The sequence below is a fragment of the Hylaeus volcanicus genome, chromosome 8, assembly GCF_026283585.1.
Source record: "Hylaeus volcanicus isolate JK05 chromosome 8, UHH_iyHylVolc1.0_haploid, whole genome shotgun sequence".
Classification (NCBI taxonomy): Eukaryota; Metazoa; Arthropoda; class Insecta; order Hymenoptera; family Colletidae; genus Hylaeus; species Hylaeus volcanicus.
In genome coordinates this window covers 6,342,111-6,366,275 of record NC_071983.1, presented here as the reverse complement: position 1 = coordinate 6,366,275, position 24,165 = coordinate 6,342,111, and the positions used below count along the sequence as shown (strand labels likewise).

At 42.6% G+C, this 24,165-nt stretch overlaps 1 protein-coding gene across 1 annotated transcript in view; it reads left to right on the top strand.

Moving 5' to 3' along the window:
- The window catches only part of LOC128881118 (RNA binding protein fox-1 homolog 2), a 99,423-nt gene that overhangs the window by 34,637 nt on the left and 40,621 nt on the right, over positions 1 to 24,165 (top strand). Inside the window, exons 4-5 of the mRNA XM_054131852.1 lie at positions 1,509 to 1,563; positions 10,689 to 10,709. Coding sequence (XP_053987827.1) covers positions 1,509 to 1,563; positions 10,689 to 10,709 — 76 coding nt within the window. The remainder of the gene's footprint in view (positions 1 to 1,508; positions 1,564 to 10,688; positions 10,710 to 24,165) is intronic.

Below are 24,165 nucleotides of genomic sequence, written 5' to 3'. Positions count from 1 at the left end.
ATTATCGGACATTTTTTCATGAAATTCAAAGCTATGTCTTGATCTTATGTGCATAGAGATATTGAAGGATCAAGGTCCTTTTCAGTGAAGATGAATTACGTACAAGAAATTGCAGGGAATTGACCAACCAATCAGACCCCGTTCTACAGATGTATTTTGCAACTAACGAAACATCGAACTGTTCGTTCGAAGAATTCGCCATACCTTGCTCGGATAAAATTCCAGCCATCTCTGGGAAAGTCAAGACAGGAAAATTGATCATTGCAATGATTAAAAATCGAGGACATTAATACGATCGATCAGATATTTTCGTTCTTGGCCCCGAAGACGCAAAACTCGAAAACAATTTCGTTTACGATATATATTTATAATCGCGAGCAAGGTAAGCTCGTTCGTCATTGGATTTACCAAAGTCATTGCGTTCGAGTATGGTCTTCCTGGCCAAGAGAATTCGATCAAGCAGAGTCGCCAAGAGACTCGAGAAACTTCTCCAGAAGCCAACCTGATCCACTTTCTCTGAACTTTCCTACCGTGAATTAAATTTCGAGAAACTAATTCTGAAACAGCGTTCATAAAAGTTGAGCTTCTGGAAGGTCTCGAGCCTCTCGGAGACCCTGCTTGCTCCTAGATAAGCGATACTTAAAGCATTCCTTGAATTTAGACAAGATTTCAGAGCACGAAGAGCGCCATCGATTCCGAAATTTGGGCGAAACAGATCTCTCGCGACGAATTTTCTAACGCGACAAGAACGAACCACTCGGTCGCCATAATTGCGGAATCGATCGCTCGATAGACACCCGAGAAATATCTGAATTCAAGCGAAAACTGCAGCTGAACGTCAACGAACCTTTGCAATATTTCAAATCTCCGCAAAAGTCTACGAAAAAGCTAATTGTCTAAATTATATACGAACACGGAAACAAAGATGCGTATTAATAAGAGCAGAGTTCGACGACGCGCAGCTGCAACCATTTCCGCCGACGAATTGCTCGTACGCTCGACGATGGACGCACAAACGCGATTTGTCTGTCGCTTTTTTTTTCCTCCCTCGGAGTAATTTCAACGAAAACCGAGCGGAATTGTCGATCGACGTACGCGATCATGCGTCCATCGACGTGCTCGCGATCACAGGATCCGTGCGTGGCCGCGCGAAATTGGCGTTGTTCGATTCTCACACGAGCTCTCGTGGTTCGATTCTCGTCTCATTGTCGTGGAACAAAAAAAAAAAAAAGAGGGGAAAAAGGAAACACGCTGTATCACCGAGACAGTTTCACAGACAATTTCCACCGATGGAGGGATTTGCATTTTTCGAGAGGAGCGCGATTTAGAAACTCGAAACGGTGGTTTCCTTTGTTCGAGTCGCTTCGATTGTGGATTTTTTTGGTAATAGGGAAGCGCGACTAGTCTCGACGAGGAACGCTTGGCCATCGCGGATCCGAGTGATCGTTTAGTAGACATTCCTCGGGAGTACTTTGACGATGTCTAATGCTCTGTTCTTGATTTGGCAGGTGAACAACGCGACAGCGAGGGTGCAGACGAAAAAACCACCGACGGTACCCAACGGTAGGTCCAAATTTATTTCTTATCACTTTATTTCGATATAGGCGAGATACTTTGTCACGGATTATTGCTTTGGATGCTTTGAAATCATTTTTGATGCTCTTTGAAATTCGTCAGCTTCGTCTATATGTTTGGCAAACCATAGACAAGCACACAAATTAAAATCATTTATCTATATAATAGTCTGACCAGGAAAGCCTTTGGTATAACGTGGAATGGAAAAAATATAGTCTACGTTAATGCATTAATTAATTCGTGTAGAAAGAGTTTATTACTCTCCCCGCGATAAAGTAGTAAGGTCTCTTGCAACCATCGAAACTATTATTTTTATTAAAAATTCCTACCAAGGACTGAACGCAAAGAAGATAAACTTTGACCTTTCCTTTATATCGTATTTTTCGCGACCCCTTTCAACCGCGATCAAATTAATTCTAACATGGAGAAACTTTGCACGATGTACAGGGTGGTTCCAGAAACTAGGACAACCTTTTTGCTAACTAAAATACGTACGATCTCAATGGGACCTGTCTTTGATCATTTTTGTTACGCTACGATGCGAGTTGGGGAGTTGACGCGTTGGTTGGAATTAAAAATAATTACTCCAGCATGCGTCCTGTGCAATTTTAAAACGCAACTAGTATAAAGTAGACTCCGATGGTAATACTTTTAAATGATAAATAAAACGTGAAATATTTCCTGCAATTCCTGCAGAATAATTAATACGTTCTTCTTTAAATAATTCGCTCTTTCGAAATATCGAGTACCTCGAATGCACAAACGTCCTATAAATTTTAGTTACCTCGGTATTCGACAAATTTCGAGGTTGGGAGGGCAAGGGATGACGTCGAGGGTCGATTTCGTGTAGGGTCCTATCTTCTGCGGAGGTTCTGGTATCAACAGATAGCGAGCGAGGCCATCGAGGACAATTCATCGCTGCGCCGACATCCTCCTCGAGATCGCGCGGTCTCGTTCTAATCCTATCGTCCGGGCAATTGGCTTTAATCTAAATCTAATCACGATTCCATTGCTCGACCCCATTCAAATCGCGAGTTAATCCGGCTTACCAGATCGGCCAGTTGCGAACCACGCTTGTCGCAACCGAGTACTCGTATTTGGCCCTGATGATGCCAAATTTTCATCTCGACATTCACCTCATCGGAAATTTAAGACAATGGATTCACCCCATGGATAATAGAAAGTTCGTGAATAAGTAAATTTCTTTACATAACTGACGTTTCCACTGAGGTTGCTGAGCTACTTCAGGAACCACCAGAATATCGGTATTAATTCATCACTGGAACTACAAATTACTGTTTCGAGAGATGTATCGTATAAAAGACCGATTGGTTAAACTTGGTTAAACTTGGTCGGGTTCGGATTGGATTTCCGCTGATATTTACGTCGGCGTATATACTAAAATTAATCGACTCTGTTAAAGTCAATTACCGAGGGAAAATAATACTTGTTCTCGACATTTATTTATTTTGGGAACGTCGCGCGGGATAATGTAGTAATTTCATTCGGGGTTTTGTTAACGTGCTCGAGCATCAAATTTGGCGAAATGGAGAAGTCTTCTGTCGATCTCGGAGCGAATCTTCGCATATAGCACGCGAACTTATTCATAATTGAGATTGAATACCTTGGAGTTTCTTCGCGCAGCTCGCAGGGAATTCTATTCGCGATTACAGTTCGAGTTGGAATGAGATTGACGTTCAACCGAGCTTGCATTTTAGACGAGAGCTAATTAATTTGAATGACGGCAATCGGTGAAATAGTCGACGGCTAACTGAACAGAAATGACAGAATTTTTATTGAAATAGTCGACGTCAACCCTTATCCTGCAAAGAATCAGCTACATACATTTTCTCGTAGACCAACAAAAACAGCAGAATATTTATTTAGATAATTCATAATCGATGCCATGTCAACCAAATACGACCCAGACGAACTGCGCACTTGCATTCAAACAGAAACCTAGCAACGAAAGGGTATTTTCTCTTCGATGGACCCCGATCGATTAATCGCGACTTTTTCTACTCGAGCACGAGTCGCGGTTATAAATAATCGCCACTCTAACAACAATGACGATCGCCCGCTGCCAAGTGTTTCCCAAGCCGAGAACCGTTCGAATAACCTGGATCGCGCGTGAGAGAACCGACGACGAAAGCGTTTCTAATTATAGGGCGAATATCGTTAGTCCGTAATCGGACACTTAATTGACGCGTGGTCGCTCCGAGTGAGCGAGTTCCAGCGCTTCCGTTCGCCCTGTGATCGCTCGATTTTGGCATCTTGCTTCCACCTTGTTTCGAAAAGGCCCAAGATCTCTCTGTGTAAATTACACCTTTCTAACTCGAATATTAATAATCACAGTTCTAAATTCGTCAATGGTATCTAATTTATATTTTCTCTTCTCCAAATACCGTCCTTTATTTAATTCTGTCAATTAGCAGTCGTATAATTCCTCGATCAATATTATTTGTGAAGGATTCTATGATTTTCGATAGTACCCATCTTTCGACACTTGTTTCGAAAAGGCCCAACGTCTCTCTATGTAAATTACACCTTTCTAATGAACTCGAATATTAATAATCACAACGAAGTTCTAAATTCGTCAATGGTATCTAATTTATATTTTCTCTTCTCCGAATACCACCCCTTATTTAATTCCGACAATTAACAGTCAACAGTCTGACCATTACTCTAAACTAAGATATTTTACAATATATTATATAAATAATTTTAAACTCCTGACTCTGATACTAGCAACCTCCCATCACCAAAAATGGTGTAAAATAATAATTTCACCCCCAGCTGACCAGTTAACCCCCCGCAAAGGGACCAGGATCAGGGGCTGTCGCGATCACGTCACTCGTTCGCCTAACCGACCGTACGCGTGCCCGTTCGATCGATTCCCCACCCGGTCGAGCCAATTCCTTGTCGACCACATCGGTCTCGCCAACTAAATTTCACCAATTTAGTCCAGCATTCGGATCGCGCAATTATCCGCCAACTAAAGCCACGCGTTCACCCACACGCGGCGAGATTAAGGTCGACTTGGATCGTTTCACGCGCACCCGGTATGCGTCCAGGGGTTAACACCTCTTTACAATCGATTCGACAGGCATTTCCCACAAATTTCCGTGTCGATGCCTCGCGATTTCGAGTTCGAGTTCGACGCAAATAAAGTAAATCCATATCCGAGGCTGAAAGTCGAATGCCACCATTGAACCTGTTGAACCATCCACGTTGTTCTAGACTGATCGTCGCGGGTTTCATCGGGTACAAGGGATTTAAAATTTCGATCAGGTATAGGTCCGTTTACTTTGGAGATTAGAAACACGAGATTTTGAATGTCTTGTACCATGGTATCTTTGGTTGATACTCACATAAACTCTCGTAGACTCTCGTAGACTCTCGTAACGCCCTGCCATGAACATACATCCTAGAGGCTCCGTGCAACCGTGGCCAACTGCGCTAGAAATAACGAAACAAACTGTTAAAATGAATAGGTTCGAACGTCCTGAAAATCTAATAAATCTATGATATAAACAACGTCTTTTTCTATATATAAAACTGCGAGAACGTGAAATAATTGCTCGACCTCTCAGAAAATCACGCCAACCGAACACGTTGATTGTTTTTCCGCTCGAAACAAACGGGAGACAAAGCGAGGGTGAGTGGTGGGGGTAGGGTCTCGGTGGTCTTGAGCGGCCATTTCATTTCAACTGCACCTCGCAGCTTCCTCTGCGACTTTAATCGCGAAGAGAGCTCCGAAAGTGGCGAGGGAAAGTAATTTTCGTGCGTTTCACGATTAATTCTTGCTGGAAATGCGCGATTGTCCCTTCGTCTCTCTCTTTCCCTCTTCTGCCTCTTTCTCACCCTCGCTTTGTTTTTTTTTTCAACATCCGTGTTGCTATTTTCTTTGTTCGCAACGGACAGAGCGACCAGAGACGACAGAGTGAATATTCAAGCGCGTCCTCAAAGAACTTTGGTTGGTTCCTGAAAATTTCATCCCGTTGCTTCGTTTTTCCATCCATATTTCACGCACAACGCCCACCTTCCCCCTCTGTTTACACGTAACGACGCCCGCCACCGTTTTGACGCATCGTTGACTAGGAACATCAGTATTTTTCGAGCTGACGCTCTTTACCAGCGAAATCTTCCTCGAACCTTGGATCGGGACCTTCTGTTCATCCCCGATGAACCGTCAAAGTAAGTTCCCCCCATTTTTTTTTTAGACTGGGGTTGTTAGCGAAGAGATTTTCACAAGTTTTAATAGGAAGACTTATTAGCGTAAAAGTGGAGAATCTTCTTCGCTGTTAAAATCCTTCGTCGTAAGTTATTCTAAATAAAACAATTTGGAATAGATTTTAAAATGTTCGGAATCTATGTTTGGCATAGAATGTTTGTTCTTACATTTTGCTTTTATTATATTCCCGGTAAAGTTAAGTAGCAATAATGGAAACACGCGAAACTGGAATATAGATCGATTATTGCTCTTTCTTTGTTTCGTTTGCAATAAATCCAACGGATTTAGCCCCATAGATGGCTATCGACGCAACGATGGAATCGTCCGGAAATAAAATCCGTAATTTGTTGATCCGAAAATTAGCGACGAGCTGTAATAACGATATGAAATTGCGGCGGTCGCGCTATCTGATATTGCGGGGGAATTAGATGATGCTCCCTCGAATTAATTAAATTTTCCCTTCCGATGCGCGATGATGATTCGTACATTATGGCAAATGAAACGACCCCGGGGATACTGAGCCATTCTGATATCGCCGCGGTGCAATTCACCCCCTCTCGACCCCCGATCGTTGTCGCGAACGAGCAGATTTTTTTCCTTCAACTTCGAACGCCTTTCACCGGTTGCTTATTATACGGGAAATGGAACGGTCCACTCGTGAAAAATAATCACCCCCTGTTTTTATAGACAAACACTTGCAGCGGTGAAGTTTCGAGTCGAAAAAGTAGGGGACAGTTTATACCGGACTATTTTTACAAATCTTATAATGCCACGTTTATGAGTGCTCGTTTAGGAAGGCAGATATAGCAATTAGTTACTAATAGAATTCTAACTTGGAACGCCATCAAGGTTGAGATGCGAACGAATGTCGTCGATGCTTTGTGTTTAGATTATTATTATTCTATCTACTTGATATTAATTGTTCAAGGCGATCTGATTAATTCTACGCAGTGTAAGAAAGAACATAGAAATGAAATACGATAAAATAAAATAGAAAAAAAAAGTAAAACGAAATGAAGAAAAATAAACGTTTTACTTCGCGTTAAAATAAATTATCGAAAGAAATTATTTGACTCGTTTGAATGTCTTTGCACTCTTTCTGACGACTGTGCGCATCTAACGATCGCGAGAAAATTGCGCCCCACCGACTCTCGATGACTTTTAATTCTCCCGCGGCGATGGGTCGCGGTTCCTCTCCCCCGGTTTTCTGGAACACCTCCCCCGGGTCGGAAGGGGAGGGATCCATTCAGCCTCCATGCCGACATTTCACGCGACGTGCCTGTCATTTCGGAAAGGCAACATTTCAAAGCGACTATTTCCAGCATCCGCGCGACGGGTTTCGACGTTTCCAGGGAAAATTGTGAAAGTTAAAATAGAGTCCATCGACCGCGATTGGAGGACGCGAACAAGGAAACTGTGGAATATTAGTAGCTCGAATCAAAATACCGTGATCCCGATATCAACCGAAATATCACCGCGAGTGTTTCGATATTATTTTAATCGATTTCTGACGTACTAATTTACGACGAATATCTAGGCCCCAGTTTCTACGATACACTGCTACTATCTTAATTTTGTAGACGTTCGTGTATACCTTCGTTTAAACTATCCATAAGATCGTATATGTATATACAGCCAATCTCATAAATATTCGCACCCTCTATGTCTGTTGAAGAAGTTTGACTAAATTAAATAATAATTTTGATGTAACCAAACGAATTTTTCATTATAAATTTGCGTATGAATAAGCTTATACGTCAACATATTTGTACAAATCTCAAACCTACGATTTAATTGAAACAAATTTCTTCAACACACATAGAGGGTACGTTTGTGTTTGATTGAAAGACGAGCCCTGAGAGCCCTAATAAAATTATCTACCCGAAGAGAAGCAATCGAATAGCAATCTCGTGATCTACGAGTGAGACTGCGTCAGCTTAAAATAAAGTAACTCGCAAGTTCGTGTCGGTTAAACGACGCCCGTTGAAAAGGGGGTGGCCACCCGTGAAAATTCCCCTTTTTAGGAATAGTTGGGAAACGGTAACCCCCGACATTCAGGCGATCGCATGTGTGCCAGTGGAGCATCGTATAGTACCGTTTCCTCGAGAACGGGAGAGGGTGGGAGGGTGCATAACCGTTGTTTATCAACGAAGAGAATTGAGATTTAAATTAGACGGAGATATGCACGAGATTCCACGGACACCAGATAGCGTGTCCAGTTTGCGGGCCGCCAGCGATACCCTGGCTGGAAACTTGTGCGGGTGCTTGTCCAGGGGGTTAAGGTTGGACGAATAATTCGCCACCTTCCGTTTCATTATGGCCGCATCGCGAGAGATACAGCCTACTGGCACGCGATCCACCGATCAATCCTCTCGGCGACGTCCGTCCGTCAAAGCTGACCATCCCCCGAATCGGGACCAGTTACTTGCGCGTAAATCACCATCTCCTAGTGTCGCGAGCAACATCTTTCTCGAGTTGACCGAGAAATCGGCGCGAGAAATCGACGCGAGAAATCGACGCGAGAAATCGACGCGAGAAATCGACGTCGATAAGAGTCAACGTTGACACGAACGAGAGTCAATTCGGCACCCTTCGATCAATCCGGGGGATGCAATTAATTAATATCAAGCGTAGAAATTAACTTTCACCCTTTATATTCGATTGTGTATAACTGTAGTTTAAATAAAAATATTTACTCGTTGAATTGCCAATAATCCAGGTTCTTAACCTGGTTGTTACAATGAATATTTAATCCGACAAAAGGACATCGCATCTTCGTAAACTTTGACGATTAATATTATGAAAACTGAGGCCCAATGACACGAAAGCTTCGAGAGCTATGATTTTTCCTACATGTATAGAATAAACGACTAAATCTAAACGACTAACGTTATGCAAATCTCGTAGATGCCATGTCCTATTGCTAGTCTCAACCTGATGGACGTTACAATTTATCTGCGCATACGAGGTGTCGGTAGCCCTCGAATTTTATTTGTTGTTCCTTTTCTAACCAACATTTTTCAACAGGAACAATTGGATACCAGTATTTCTTCGTGTTCCTTGCGACACGAGGCTCGGGCAACCGGCGTTCCCAGGGTTTTTATTTGAAATTCCATTATCGCGAGCGGCGCAATCCGAATTACAAATGTCGTTCGAAATTATAGAGTGAAATACGGAGTATCGCGCAACTCATCCCGCGAAGTGGGGGTACCTCGGTTTCGACTGGGTTGCGATGAATCCGATCGTTCGCGATATTCATGAAAAACCGATCTATAGGGATTTACATTTATTCCGATACGATCTTCTCGGAGGCGTTCGCCAATTCCTCGCCCAACGGTTTCACTGGAGCCGTCTGGAGCCAAGGGAACTCCATTCCAGATCAAATTTCGAATAATCGGTAACAGCTGAAGCGCGAGAATTTCCTTTAAGGTTTGCACGATTCTCCGAAATCCCAAAAAGTTATTATACCCTCGAGATCTTGGAAAACCGCGAATGATCGAGTGATTGCCAGGAACGAATCGCGTCGTTTATTATTCGAAATTTCGTCCAACGTGCAAATTTTATTCGATCGACGTTTATTTCAGTCGCTCGATTCCGGTAATTCCGGTCGTTTTAAAATAATTTAGAACTTTCGTTCGATGGAGAATATATACGTTAATCAGGGGATATTCTGTAGTTGGTAAATTTATTTCATTTCACGTCTAAATTTACTGCTGCGCAGGGAAATAAAGCACGAGAAATCTAATAGATATCTAATAGAAATATTGGGATCGGCTACTAAGTGTATTACAAATTAATATACACGACTATAGGAATGCCACGTTTCCTACTCTTCCGTGTCTGACCCTTACTTACTCTTTCTACTTTACTTTTTATTTCTAAATACTTTCAAACGATTGGAGCTCGCGTTTCTCTATAAAAATCCTACGAGAATAGGGTAGTCTAAAAATTCTTAGAAAAGTAGACACTCGTCCCAATTTTTCAACAATATCTTCGACCACCAAGGAATCCATCTTCCCTGTAGAATCATGAGCTACAAAGCTCAGCGTGCGAGGATAAAAAAAAAAAAAAAGAAAGGAGATCCTCTCTAAGAAGACGAATGCCTCGTGCGAGACAATCTATCTCGTGCTGCGAGCTGATATCGACACGCGGATAATTTATTGCACGGATCGATCCCTCGCGCGAGTGATCCACGGGATCTCCTTTCGTGAGAAAACGCACTCGGTCGCCACTACGCGAACCGGCGTCCTTTGAGTCCGCGATCGAAATAAAAGCCGATCGATCGGCATCTTCGCTGAGTGAGCGCTCGCGTCCCACCTGGAAAACCGGCGGTGGGTCTTCCGACGAGATTTTCCACCGGAGGAATTGCTTTTCCACCGAGGCTCCGGGTTCCTTCCCCGCGGTTCGTTCGTCTAATCGACGTCCAATTACGACCCGAGCTAATTGCAATTACTGCTTCGCAGCGAATGTTGCATTAATGGGAGCGACAACTGGAGCGTCTGTTGAGTAACGGAATTATCGAAAGTGTGTCGAGAGGAGCGGGGCGAATTTTTGCAGACGCGATTCGCGGCTCGAGTGTCTGCCATTCGTTTCTGCCGATGGAGTTGATAGGATCGATCGGGTCATCGATGGAAACATTGATTCGGGTCGAATTAATTCGATTATTTCAAGTTGTACGTTGAGATCTATGAAAATATCCGTGGCAAAGTCTACTAAATTTTAAGATACGATTTTATGCATTTGTGACGTACAATAATTTTGGAAACGTGCATAAAATATATGTATATAATGTATGTTGAATGCCCAATTAATGTAACGTTAATTTTATTTTGTTTTGCAACGGGTTTACTTGAACGTATCCATTTGCTTTTTGTTTCAGTATGCGTACAGTGGCCAGAGGGTAGGTGCTTCCACGACGTGCCCGAATCGGCACTGCTGAATCTCTACTTCGAGATCCGTGAGATTTGCCACGGGTTCTCCTGAAGGCGATGATCGGTGGCAAAGGCGACGACAGTGATGACGAGAGACAATCATCGGATCGGACGGTCGCGCCGAACGGCCATGTCGCGTCGCAGTGTCGCGATAAGAGACAGTCTCGACGCACACTGGCGACCCGAAACAAACAGATAGTTCACATTTTTCGTTTCTTTCTTCCCCAACAGCCGCCAACACACCACGACCAAGCCAACAAAAAGACAGCCACGAGCCATAGAATCGCTATTCGGAGAGAGATCGCGCTCTCTCCGATTCACGATTTTCTCCACCCTTTTGTCGAATTTAATTTCGTTGCTCTTTTTTTACCATTTTTTTTTCTCTTATTTAATTTTCGTTTTCTCGAGAACGTTTGCGACAAGTCCGCGCAGTCGAGTCAATCGAGGATTCTTCCAGTCGGGAGTAGAGGAACTCGAGATTCAAAGACAGCTACGATTATCCAAGCTCGACATTTTTCACTTTTTCTTATACTCGGATTCGCGAGTATAGTCGAGAACGATGGCCGTATTCGACGTTTCTGGATGGTGAAATTTGCTCTGCGACTCGCCAAGATTTCGACCGTTCAAGACGTCGAATATATTCGTCGTGCTCCACTCTGTTCCGCAGAGGGAAACTGAGAGGTCCAACTGATATGTTTAAAAAGGACTAATTTTGTTGGGGTTAAAAGTCTACTAAGAATCCACCCGGAAGTTGACTCGACTCGAGGACGCGTTTCTCGAATGGGAAATTTCGCTTCCCAGCGTCGTGCGACAGCTCACTGACCCTTAGATGGTCCCCGCGAGAAAAAGGCTCCGCTCCCCACCCCCCCCCCACGCTCTGCCCAAGGCCTTTTCTTTTAGGGTTCTCGATGATTCCAGCAGAACCAAGGTGGGTGTACAGACTTTATTTACCTACAACTAATTGCTCGTCGTTCAACCAGCTCGCGAGTACTGTCTACTCTTCTCTTCACTGTTTATTTATCTTAATTTTCGCGTTCGTCCTCCCCCGACGCGAGGGAGAGCTCACACCAGGCCCAGATCCCACGTTTCTCTCTCACACACACACACGTACGCAGACACACGCGATCACTTATATATCCGGAAGCTCTTCGAGAATATTTAAATACGCCAAGCAGGGGAGGGAGCTTGCGAGGGTGAAACGGCAAGGGTCGATGTTTAGCAGACTCACCGGGGGTTATTTGTCGCGAGATTCGGGTCGCGTTCGGTCTTGTAATCGGTATGATTATGGTTTGAATTTAAATTTGCAGATTTGGATACATGGAAGAGTATTGGAAATATTTTTAAGCCGAGGGAAATCGCAGTTAGTTTATTACTGAAATAGTTATATATGTAGAATGAAACAAATGAACATCGGAATATTTGCCCTTTGCACTCGAGATGCTTTCTTAGCATTCTATTCCCATGAATTCTAAGCTGTCGAGATTTGAAAATCAGGTCATCTTTACCTCACCGACAGTCATTTTATCGACGCTTCGAGTTCCTAAGAAATTAAGCCTAAAGAAACATTATTGCTGATAGGTTTGTTGCGTGAAACCTAATGACAGATAGACCTAATGGTGACTGAGAGTGCAAAGGGTTAGGCTTCTGGCAGTGTAGCAGCGCGTGAAGAATATAACAGAAAAATATCCATACTCTCTCATCCACCCAAATTTCTAAGTTACGATTCAGATTAATACTACTACAGGTCCGAAGACTCGCGTTGAGGAATCAAAATGGCGTTCTTGTTGGGTCTGACGAGCATCGCTCCTTGATCTTTAATATGTTACTTAGTCTGTGCGAGCAGATGTAAAAATCGATTACCTCCGTTTTGCATCTGCTCCCGCGACCTAGCTAACTATTAAAATTTCCCCAGCTAACAAGGACGAGATCGCGTTACTCCGAAGAGAAACTCGTTTCTCCGATCCCGCGGATTATTCCTCGATCGACGAGGGTAAACTTGGGTGAGCTTCGATCGGGCACGATTCGGAGCAATTAGAGAAAAAACTTGGCCACACGTGGGTAGCGTCTATCGGTCAGTGGTAGGTCGGCACGAGACAGAGCGAACCTCTAGTTCATAGGTCAACGAACTCGACGATTCCTAATCGCGGTTGCACCGCGAAAGAAACTGCAGCGTGGACACGTTCCATTGAATCCATGAACGGGCAACTTTTCTTTGGACCGCGGCTATCGATCATCGCTCGAATTCTCGCGATCCAGAGGCCACCGGCGTCCACGGCGATCCATCAGGACTGGGACTGTTCATTTTTCACTCGAATATTCCAACGCGGAGATATTTTTACGCGATGGAATATTTTCAATTGCTCGCGGAATTTTGAATATTTTTTTTGTGCTGGCGGATGAATATTTATTGCGAATATTATGATATGTAGGTGCTCTTAACTTTTTCTAATACCGTGTTCTTGTATTCTTAATTGTATATTAAATACAAATACTACGCACCGCGGAAGAAATATCGAACAAAATTAGCATCGGATACTCGATTAATTTAACGATTTAATAAAGTGCTCGGACTTTCCTAATTTATTAGATTCCGAGATGGGATCGATGGCACTAACTTGAGAGCTCTTTTGAAATTCGCACCAGTGGACCACGAAAATATTCGAAATAAATTCCCAGCGATTCCGAAAATATTCCAAGTGGATTCCTCGAATCGCCGACAACGATACATTCCCGAATACCCGCGAGATGTTCGAGCAGCTCCCAGTCCAAGCGCTGACGTTTCCCCGCGCGTGCATCCGCGAGCGTTTTAGATTTTAAGGATTAATATTAACGGAACCACAGGGTATTTCAAAGTATTTTAGCAACATAGATTTTAGGGTAGCCGATAGCGACGACATTCCATCGAACATTCTCGGTCATTCGTGCCTCGTAACTTTATTATCAGATATTTTTGTACCTTCGATTTTTATTGTTCTTTTTTTTACTCGATAGTTTACCGTGGTATTTCTCGCTCGTTCCAAACGGGAGTCCGTCAGGGTATTATTTCTAGTGATTTTAAGAGAGTTACTCCTTGTACCGTAGGCCGTAACGTAGAATTAACAGTATTACACCCGCATTCCTACCGTTTGTATCCGATAGAAAGCCAGAGATGGGCAGGAAACACTGTGCCCGCTTTTGATCGGCAGTCTCGCTCGAAGGGGATGATTGCATCGTATCTAAATTAAATTGGAGCTTTCGAAACGAAGAGTCGAAACGCGACGTAAATAACAACATTTTTCTAGAATGATAAAATAAATCACGTTTATATTTTCCATTAATTTGAAAATCTGCCGTCCATTTAAATTACATTCAATTGCGCTCTCTTTCGCTTTTCATCCGGCTCAACGTTTTCTTTTCCGTATACTTTTTACCTCCGGGCGAGCATTACGCCCATCTCTGACTCGGAGCTTTCGCGTAATCGACTTAAAAGGCGACGCGGAACCGAGGAAACGATTCCTCGGCGAAGAGACTGCGACAAGGAGAGCCTAGGAAGAAGCTACGCCTGGAAACGAGGACGAAGAAGCAAAGGCCTGCACAAAGAAGAGACCTACACGAAGTCGAAAAAGAACAATTCGGTGTGATTTGCCACCAAGGAGACGAGAATTAAGCAACGCGCGAATTAACTTCGATAGTGTCTCGCATAGGGGAGACTGGACAATGGTTCTTCTTTTTTTTTATTCTTGGTTCACCTGTGCGCGAACGCGAACTCATCTCGACTTTCCAGGCAGGATTCGATCATTGCGAAGGAATAATTGAGTCCTCGACGCTGGCCAGAGACGGGAGATTGAGAATCGAGAGTTTGGGAAAGTCCACTTTCGGTAACGAGAAGATTGAGCATCTTTTGTAGAGTGGAATTATTCGAACCGGAGTTGTGGGAGTTCTGATTGGAATTATTGCTCGTTAGAAATTGGCGAAACTCGTTTCGATGCGCTCAGAATATGGAATTCTCTGGGGTGGAATCTTCCTGTGGTGAATGTTTAACAGAAGAGTAGGAAACGTGAACGTTGAACTAGCGCGAACGTTAATAAAAATATGGAGAACTGTCGAGGTGAAAGGATATCGATGATAGCTTCCCGAGAACTCATTCTCTCGTTTCTGCGTAAGGAAGAGATGGGCGAAATTTCCACCCGGAGAAACATTTCTAATCGCAGATATATCAAAGATGAAATTTAAAGGAGACTTGTTAGTAACAACATCGCGAATAAATTTCGAATAGATTTTGAATAAATTTCGCCCATCTCCGTCGTTAGGGTCTCGATTCACGTTTCGCGCATGACAGGGTGTTCTCGAACTGTTCCTCGAAAGAGTCCTCGACGATCCATTGTGTTTCTGCCTTGGGAAATAAAGAAGAACTTTTCTACTTTATCAGTACACGACGAATTCTCAATGTCCATATCTCGCGTTCTCGATTTACGTGGCATGCATCGTTCGAGCTTCCCTTTTGCGTTTCTACTCCGCTAGTTCGATTGATTTCTTGTTAATTTCTTTCTTTTCTTTTCTTGTTTTTATCAAACAACACCTCGAGTCGTTTACACTCAACGTGGACAGAGTTATCTTCGTTACGTTTCGTCTAATTGCATCCTTTGAAACGTTTCTTTTCACACATGCCGCCACGAGGTATCCCTGTTCTTTTCGTTCGTATTTTATTTCGTCCCCTCGGGAACGCTCCTCGCGGACTCCTTTTCTAAAGAATCGATCCGTAGGCGAACTTTAGAAGAATTCGAGCGATTTCGTCACTAGATCACCGAGAAACGTTCACCTCCACGGTCGTAGCGTCGAATACTACGGGACATCTTCGAAAGTGTGCATGCTGTAGGCTTTTTTTGGTCTTGATTAGTGGCGTTTAGCTTTCAGTGAATAACAGTGACAATAAGAAGCTCGGACTCGATCGTAACCCGGTAGATGCGGGCACCTGGCGTCGAGCAATGGACGATTCGAATGGGCCTCTTTCAAAATATAGAACGGATAGAATAGTCCGCGGCTCGTGTTTTGAATTCCTTTTCTAAGCGAGTTAAGTTTCGACTGATTTTCCAAATTAAATTTAAAAAATATCTATGTATTTATTATTTTCGATAATTATGACAGCTAACGTTTATTTTTCTTACTTTTGTTCAAAAGATATCAAATATAAAGAAGACATAATATATAAAAAAACGAACCAATTGCAAGTGTACAATTTGATTGAAAACTCCGATGTCAAATTTGAAACTTAGGGTATTTAAAGGTTAAACAGACTAGTTTCGTAAGCAACGTGTGAACACTTTCAAATCCTAATCTAGCCCTTTTTCACGGTACATAGAGGTTATCAAGAAATGTTCGATATTTGACAACTCACGTTCGTCTACAAATTTTTGCGTACAAATAAAATACGCAAGGTACTTCGGGGCGAATTTGTTATTTTATTTCTCGACGTTTGAGCCCCCAGCTACATAGCTGTGTCGAAGCAGAAACACTCGACGTCGATAGATAAAATTCGCAAATTGATATATTCCTAGAAACTCCGCCACGATAGCTTTCTTACCAACGATATCAAACTCTACTTTACGCAGCCTCTATGTGCCGCGAGTGGAGCTTGTAATCCCGAAAAGTCGACACATTGCTCGTAAAAGGAATTTTCGAATGAACAAGCATGGTACACCCATCGTTCTATTCGGTAATTCTTTTCTTTCGCGCGATTTCGATATGAACAACGTTCAAGGAGAAGCGTTTCAGCGATGGCCGCGTTCGAAACGCTACTGCTCGACGACGAAAGTCCCCTTAAGCTTGATTGACACGCTCGATAACGTATCTAGAAGACTTGTCACCGTTTGCATGCCACGTGTACTACCTTCTTCACAAGTAATGTATTTTTAAGGTCGTTGCAAAGAAAGAAAAAAAAAAAAAGAATCGCGTCTCTGCCGTGTTTTCACGTACTCTCTGTGTCGTTTCCTGCTGTCTGTCGGCTCTTGTGAATTCGTTGCAGCTGCATACGCGATCGTTGCCCCCCACCCCTCACGATCGTTGCTAACCGATAATAGATCCAAGGAAGAAGATGGCTGTCTCGCTCGCGAATGACAATTAGGCGCAGGGGAAAATTTTAAATTGGATTTCTTGGGATAATTTCAGTGCGAATCGGAATTTTTACGGATGGTCTTAACTATGGAATTCTAAGCTCTTGGAAAACTTTGCGTTCCGCTGACTGTGACGACACACAGGCCTATAACGTACGCTACGATCCGAGCTATACTTATGGTAGCGTAAATCGATGAAATACGGAGAATAGTATCGAAGTTCGAGTCTGTTTGAATCGAGAGCATTTGGAAATGTTTAGGGGGAGAAAGAATATTTTTAATTCTGGGAAACAATGTCGCAGGCTTGAAGCAGCCAACTGAGAATTTTTAGAGGGTAGACGATAGCCTCTTACCACGCATCGATGTCACCCAAACGGCACTCGCGTTTCTGTCGCGATTAGAGTCCTCGTAATAAATAAGATATTTAATTAATTACTTCGCTATTAGAGAAATTTGCAGTGTGATGCACATAATAACTATGAGACTATAAATTACAAAATTTTAACAGTCTTCCGTAGTGGTCAGTTACATAACAGTCTCGAGGTCTCATAAAACTTTCTGTTGAATATGTATCCAGAGTTATTCGAAAAACTCCTCTTCGCTACCTCGGCAGACGCCTTATTTTTAACTTATTTTTAACGAAACACGGAACAGATATCTATTGAATTCTATAATGGTCAGTTCTCGCAGTTGTCATGCAAATCTTATGTCTTCCGAGGAATGCCTCCAGCTCGTCCAACTAAACAATAGTCCGCACCGACAGCTGATTAATTAGTGTTTCTATTTATCCTTTACGATCCAAAGGAAGATATTTCCCTGAGCTTCGAGTTCCGAAGATTCCGGTGGAACAGGAACTCGAAACCCAAGAGCTTAGTATTCCAATGTTTCGAACTATCCGACGCAATTTCCGCGAGATCGTTCGCGAGCAAGACGCCTAATCCTCGCAACCATACGAGTCGGGAAGGTCAAGCATACCGAGAACTCGCGTGAAACGAACCTAGTCGCTCCGAAATCTTCGAAGACGCCAAGGATTCGAACGAATGGAAGATCCTCGTCCAAGCAGGAAGATTTCTCAAGGGGAGAGAGTAGCCACGGAATAGCCTAATCGAAGGTACAGCTCCCCGAAAGAAATCGAAGGCACGAAGAGACAAGAACCGGAAGAGAAAGGGACCCTTCGACTGCGAAATTGGGAAACCGACCGATACACGTAGAACGACACGTGACAGGAAGCGCGAGGAACCTTAGGAAATTCGCGACGACGACGATCGACGGACCCCCCTGGATCCGCTTTTACGCCGACGCATCTCCTGGTTCCCATTCGGAACACGAGACGAACGGATCGAAGGGCTGCGGACGCCGACGAACGGAGAAAAGGATGGAGAAAGGTCGGGACCCTTTAGTGTCGAATGCAAAAACATATAAAAAAAAAGATACATATATATTAAAACAAAAAAAAAAAAGAAACAAATCTCGCCTGTGCTAGCTTTTAGTTTCTAGGGTTTCCTCTGTCCGGTGGTAAAAGCATGAGGTATTCTTCGTACGTAATAATTCGTATGATTTGATTAATTTTTAGCGTAACGATTACTACCATTAACTCACCGCTGTGCCTACGTACCCCTCAAAACCCCTTGTTCCCCATTTTCCACGTTCATCGTTCCCCCTCGTCCACGATTAATCGATTAATCCGACCCACCCCTGGATCTCGCGGCGCACACTGCTCGCAACACACACACACACACACACACATACACACACGTCCCAGAGCACTCTCGTTTGTTTCACACGTATCATTCTTGTTCAATGAATAACTTGGCTGCAACGCAAATCTCTCGTTTAATCTTGTGACACTTAACTTGGCATACCAGTGCTGGGAACGGTTCTTCGGGCCGGACGCGCCTTTGTATTCGATCGCGGTGTTTGGACACTCTGTTTTAGGTGAATGTGGGGTCGGGGAACTGGGTGAAAATTAAATCTTTTCGAGGTGAATCGCGGCATTGTGCACGAGCTCTGAGAGGGGAATTTGTCTGGAGAGAAAGTAAGAATATTGGAAGTAGTGCTTCTCTGTTATAAATGACAAATATTGGATGGCTATTCGACTCTTTTTATTTTTATAGGTAGTCTTAGACTGATTCATAGACTCTATTTTTTTTTTTTATGCGAATGTAAATGTGCCAGGGTAAATTTTGATGGTAGAATTTTTGGATATAAAATAATGCCATTGGAAGTAATGCTTCTTTGTTGTAATTTAAAATTATCGAACGATTACTCGACTCTCTTTTTATAGACAGCTTTATACTGATTCATAGACTCTTTTTTATGCGAATGTATATGTGCCAGGGTAAATTTTGATAGTAGAATTTCTGGATATAAAATAATGCCATTGGAAGTAATGCTTCTTTGTTGTAATTTAAGAGTATCGGACAGTTATTCTGACAGTTACACTGACTCAGATTCTACTTTTTATGCGAATGTAAATGTTCCAGGGTCGATGGTAGAATTTCGATGGTAGAATTTTATCATATAATACAATAATACAATAAAATTCCAAGTGATGTTTCTCTATCATACGTAACACCGAATGGTCATTCAATTCACCTCCGCGAGTGTCCAAATCGCCTGCATTTTGTATACCTTAGACTTCGCCCAGCACTGTTCGCCACATTTCCGTCGAATCGAAACCTAGCTAACGATTCGTTTAACCGATTGTCCGCGATCAGGGATGGCCGAAATTTCGTTTAAATAACAAACGACAAGCAAAGCCAGCGGTGATTTATTCGACTGAAAAATTCCATGGATCGATCGAATTCCATTTTCAACAAAATACATTCTTTCTCGACGAACAATCGATAAATTAACTTTATTTGTTCTTCGTTAAATCGAGACTTCAAATAAATTTCGCCCATCGCTGTCAACGATTAATACCGATCGCTGTGGTTAAACAACAGTTGTATTAACGATCACCCGTCGACGGTGCTCGTCGCTCCCGCACACTTACTTATTAATCGATCCTCGATTCCACCCGAACACTTAGCTCCACCGTATCGACTTTTTCCACCCCATCACCCCCACTCCCCCCCCACCCCACCCCCCACCCACCCAAATCGATCCCTCACCTCCTTTCGTACCTCATACGTATATATATATACATACATACAATGTATAGATTTTTTTTCAAATTGTTACTATTACATACATATATATATATATATATAATAATCACGGTAATGCGCCACATATTCACTGGTTGATGACTGTCTCGTTGACAAAGGCCCGTACCTTGCCTGTGGTTGTGCTTGGTTGTGGTTGGAAAGCGGTTTTGGGAGAGAATTTTTTACTTGCTTCTTTTTTTAATAATTATTACCTTTTTTAATTTGCACGTCTCATGTCGTGGCCTTGGCTTGCCTTCATATGAGATTCACCTGTGGATACGTGTATATATATACACACATATATGTATATATGTGTATATATATATATACATATATAGATACATATATCTATACTGAATATGTACCGATATACGTATGCATCTATGCGACAGTCGATCTTTCTAAATTTCTTCGAACAGAAAAATAAAAAAAAAATGACAAATGTCTGATACGAAACGATACACTTTCCAGAGTAAAAAAAGAAAAAAATAATAATAACAAACGTACAATGGTCGACGTTCTGCATGGACACGTACGCTATATAGTATTGTTATTATATTATAATTTCACGTGTTATGGTACGTCCGTCCTGGCAGTCGTACAGAGTTACTATATATTATATTTTGCACCTACGTACACGTACCGAGAGCTGAGTAGTGTGGATTGCCGGAAACGATCTTTTGCGTTTCCTAGTGTATCTTACACGTACGTTTTCCTTTTTCATTTTTCTCGCATACTTTTTCTCTATCTCTCTCTCTCTCTCTAACTTTATCTTTATTTCGTCCATTTTCGAGTCTCGTTCTGTTTTTTCTCTCTTCTTATTTTTCTTTTAGTTTTCCCGTCGTTCTCTTTACTTCTCCACCCCCGCCACTTTGGTTTCGTAGTTCGAGGGTGGGAACGGAAGGAAAGAAAGGGAGAGTCGTCGGGCTAATTGCTCGCGTTTTCAAAAGCGTTCGCTAGCAACGAGTAGAATGAAACACGCGTTAACGAGGGGAAAAGAGAAGCATGCTACCAGAGAACCCTTCTTTTCTCGATTTCGATCTCGGCAAAAGCGGAAGTTTCGTTTCTTTTCGTCTTCGCGCATCTCCGACGCGTGAGTTAGTTCCTTTTTTTCAGAATCGCCAGAACATTTTTATTTTACTGAAATTCATATCTCGAAGCGCGTTATTTCAAGGCTACGATTAAAAGCACGCGATCGCGAACGTATCGTTCTTTCTAAATTATCTAATTATAGCAAATCTTGGTATTGATAAATACATTAAAATTGATATCGAATTCGTTATGTTTAGATAACTTAGATGCGAATGAGGATTAATTTGCATTCGCCTTCGATAACGATAACGAACGTACATACCCATTAACCCAGTATTTAATTCGCTACACTCGCGTAATTCAGAGATAAATAAAACAATTCTTTTGAAATGTAAATGAAAACGCGAGAACGTTCTTTGGGATCCTAAAGAAAAATTATCATTTCTCGTTACTCCGGTTCGTGCTTTCTTAAGTCCACAATTCGAGGGCCATAATCTTCTTTTTAATTAACGTTTCTTGGCGTTCTCGCCCTCTTCCTCGTAGCAGTAACACCCCCCTCTCGAGTTCTATCGCTGGATTTTTCCTTTCGTTCGTCCCACCCAACCAGTACCAGCTGCCATGACGGCACGGTCTTGCATTATCTCTGTCTTCTTCTTTCCGTTTAATTTTCTTTACTCGATTCCGTCGATCACGATCGTTCACGAATTTCTGTTACTTCACGAGTTAGTTTTCTCTCTATCGAACCTTTTCTAGTTTTGTACTCTTCTATTCTTTTCCATCACTTTTTATTTTTTTTTTTTTTATTTTTTTTTTAAAACGTACGTTCTACCTTCTATCATTTACTTACTTAATCGTTTTGTTACTTTCTTTGGAAACTGTTGTCATTGACATTAATGTTATTGGATCGTGGCACGGTGTGTTAGTTGGCGAGATACATGACATAATAATTTTTTGCCCGGGGCGAAGGTTGCTGCATGCTCGACAAGTGCCGCCTTTGATTTAGTGGTAACTAATTAATTCTCGTTATCGTGTCGGTCACGTCGCTCGCTGTCGATTTTCAACCTGACCGTTCGACGCGCGAGGTCACAATTTACGTCGAAAGCGACTCGAGTATTTTGGAAAATTCGCCTGGACGACATCCGAGCAGATCGATCTTTCTTTCGAACTGTTTTCGAAAAGTCAAGTAGAACCGTTGGATTTTCCAGAGAACGAGCACGATGAAACATATTTTTCAAGCTACAACGTACCTCGTTTATCGATCGTGTCACGGCACGTAATCGAGGTATGTTATAGCGTACAAAAAGATATCGTATCGCGCGTGCATAGTCTCTGGAAAGTGCAACGGTCGCGCTTGTTTTCAGAAAATTTTCGCCTGTTCGCGGTGTTTTGGAAAATGCTCGCGTAACCGAGAGTTCCAAGGGTCGAGCAAACGAGAGATCCGAGTGAAAATCGAGAGCCTGGCGAGCCTCGTCGCCGTCCCCCAGGCATACGTCGTTTCAGCATACATGCGAGTACACACGTGAACGTTTCACCTTTCTTACTGGTTGTTTAGTCTGGCATTCAGTAATTAGTCTCAGTGCGTAGCCTTAATTAGTTACCGCTGAGCGTGCAAGCACCGCCAGCAATTAGTGGTCACCCTCGAATAATAAAATGGGGTGCGCTTTTATTTTCGAAAGATAATCCTTTCCTCCTTGGAACAGACAGAAAGGGAAAAGAAACGACTTGTTTTCCTCTACTTTCGTTCCGTTTTTATCTTCCCTTTTTTTTTCCGTTTCTCGTCTTCTCATTTCGTTCTTTTTAACGAGGAGCACTCGCTTTCAGCGTGTAACTGAATCACGAAAAAAAAAAAGAAGGGAAAGGGGGGAGAAGTTTGGGAAGCACCGATTCGGTAACGTTCTCGTTGTTTCACGTCCGCTTTTCACGGTTTCGTAACGTTGAATGAGGCGCCACGACGCCCTTCGGACCGGATAAACAGTTTCACGGTCGTCTCGGGGATGAACGAATTATTGTGCCGCGGTGGTGGCTGCGAGACGGGCGCATTCAATGCTGGCGCACTTTTTATCAAAGCTCGCGTTCCCGTGGAATATAATATCAGATCGTGTTGGCCCAGTGTATTTGAAATTTCACCGTCCTATGGACTGCAGTCCAAGAGGGATGACTATTTCTTTTTTAATTTAAACGTTAAAGGGTTTCAAAAGATCGTAGCAGTCAAGAACATATAATATTTCATTATGCTTTGAACTCCGCAACAGATGATTTTTTCTTTTCGAATATAAGTATAGGATATAACACAGACTGCAATCCAAGAGAGACGATACTGTACTCTCAAATACGATTATCGCAAATATTAAAAAATTCAGAAATTCAGGATTTGATACATTCTGCTCAGAGAAGCGATAGTTTAAAGTAGAAGACACTGGCCATTTCGACGACACCCATTGTAAGTGTCCAAGCATTGAAGTCTCCCAGTCAGCCTTCACCGAACGGCGTTCGAGACGTAGATTCGCGGTTTGAACGGTGAATGCGATACATCGATGTGCATACGATACGCTAGACTGCGATAGGGAACTAACTTTGGACTTTCGCGTGTTCGTATGCCTGTGATTTAGAACGCGTTATCGTACGAAATCGCCATTGGTCGCGGGTAATACGCGCGCGGTTTCGTTCCGAGAGAAGAACGACGGGGATGGGAAAGCGAAACGTTCGGATGCGAGATACCGCGGCGTAAACCACCGACGTGACCAGACCCGAGAATGCGAAAACCGTCGTTCTTGCTGTTCAGTTTTCTGTGTATTTGTACACGCACATGTACAGACACCGCGGCCGTAACCCCACCGTCACAGTTATTCGTGAATATTCAGAGTACGATAAGCGCCGAGGACGTTGTTGCTTCGTGTACCAGCACTTGGGAACGTGTTTTTACAATTAATTGATCGTTTCAGTAGGTAGTGTTGTTTTTTGGAGAGATTGAGGAAACAGTAGAAGCTCACGTTTTATACTAATCTCTGCATCTACCTTTTTGCGTAATACTTACTCACATTGCTCGGAGTACAGTACCTTTTTTTGAATGGCTTTCGTACCGAACCATATGATATATTTATATATATAATTATTATTATTATTATTATTATTATTATTATTATTATTATTATTAT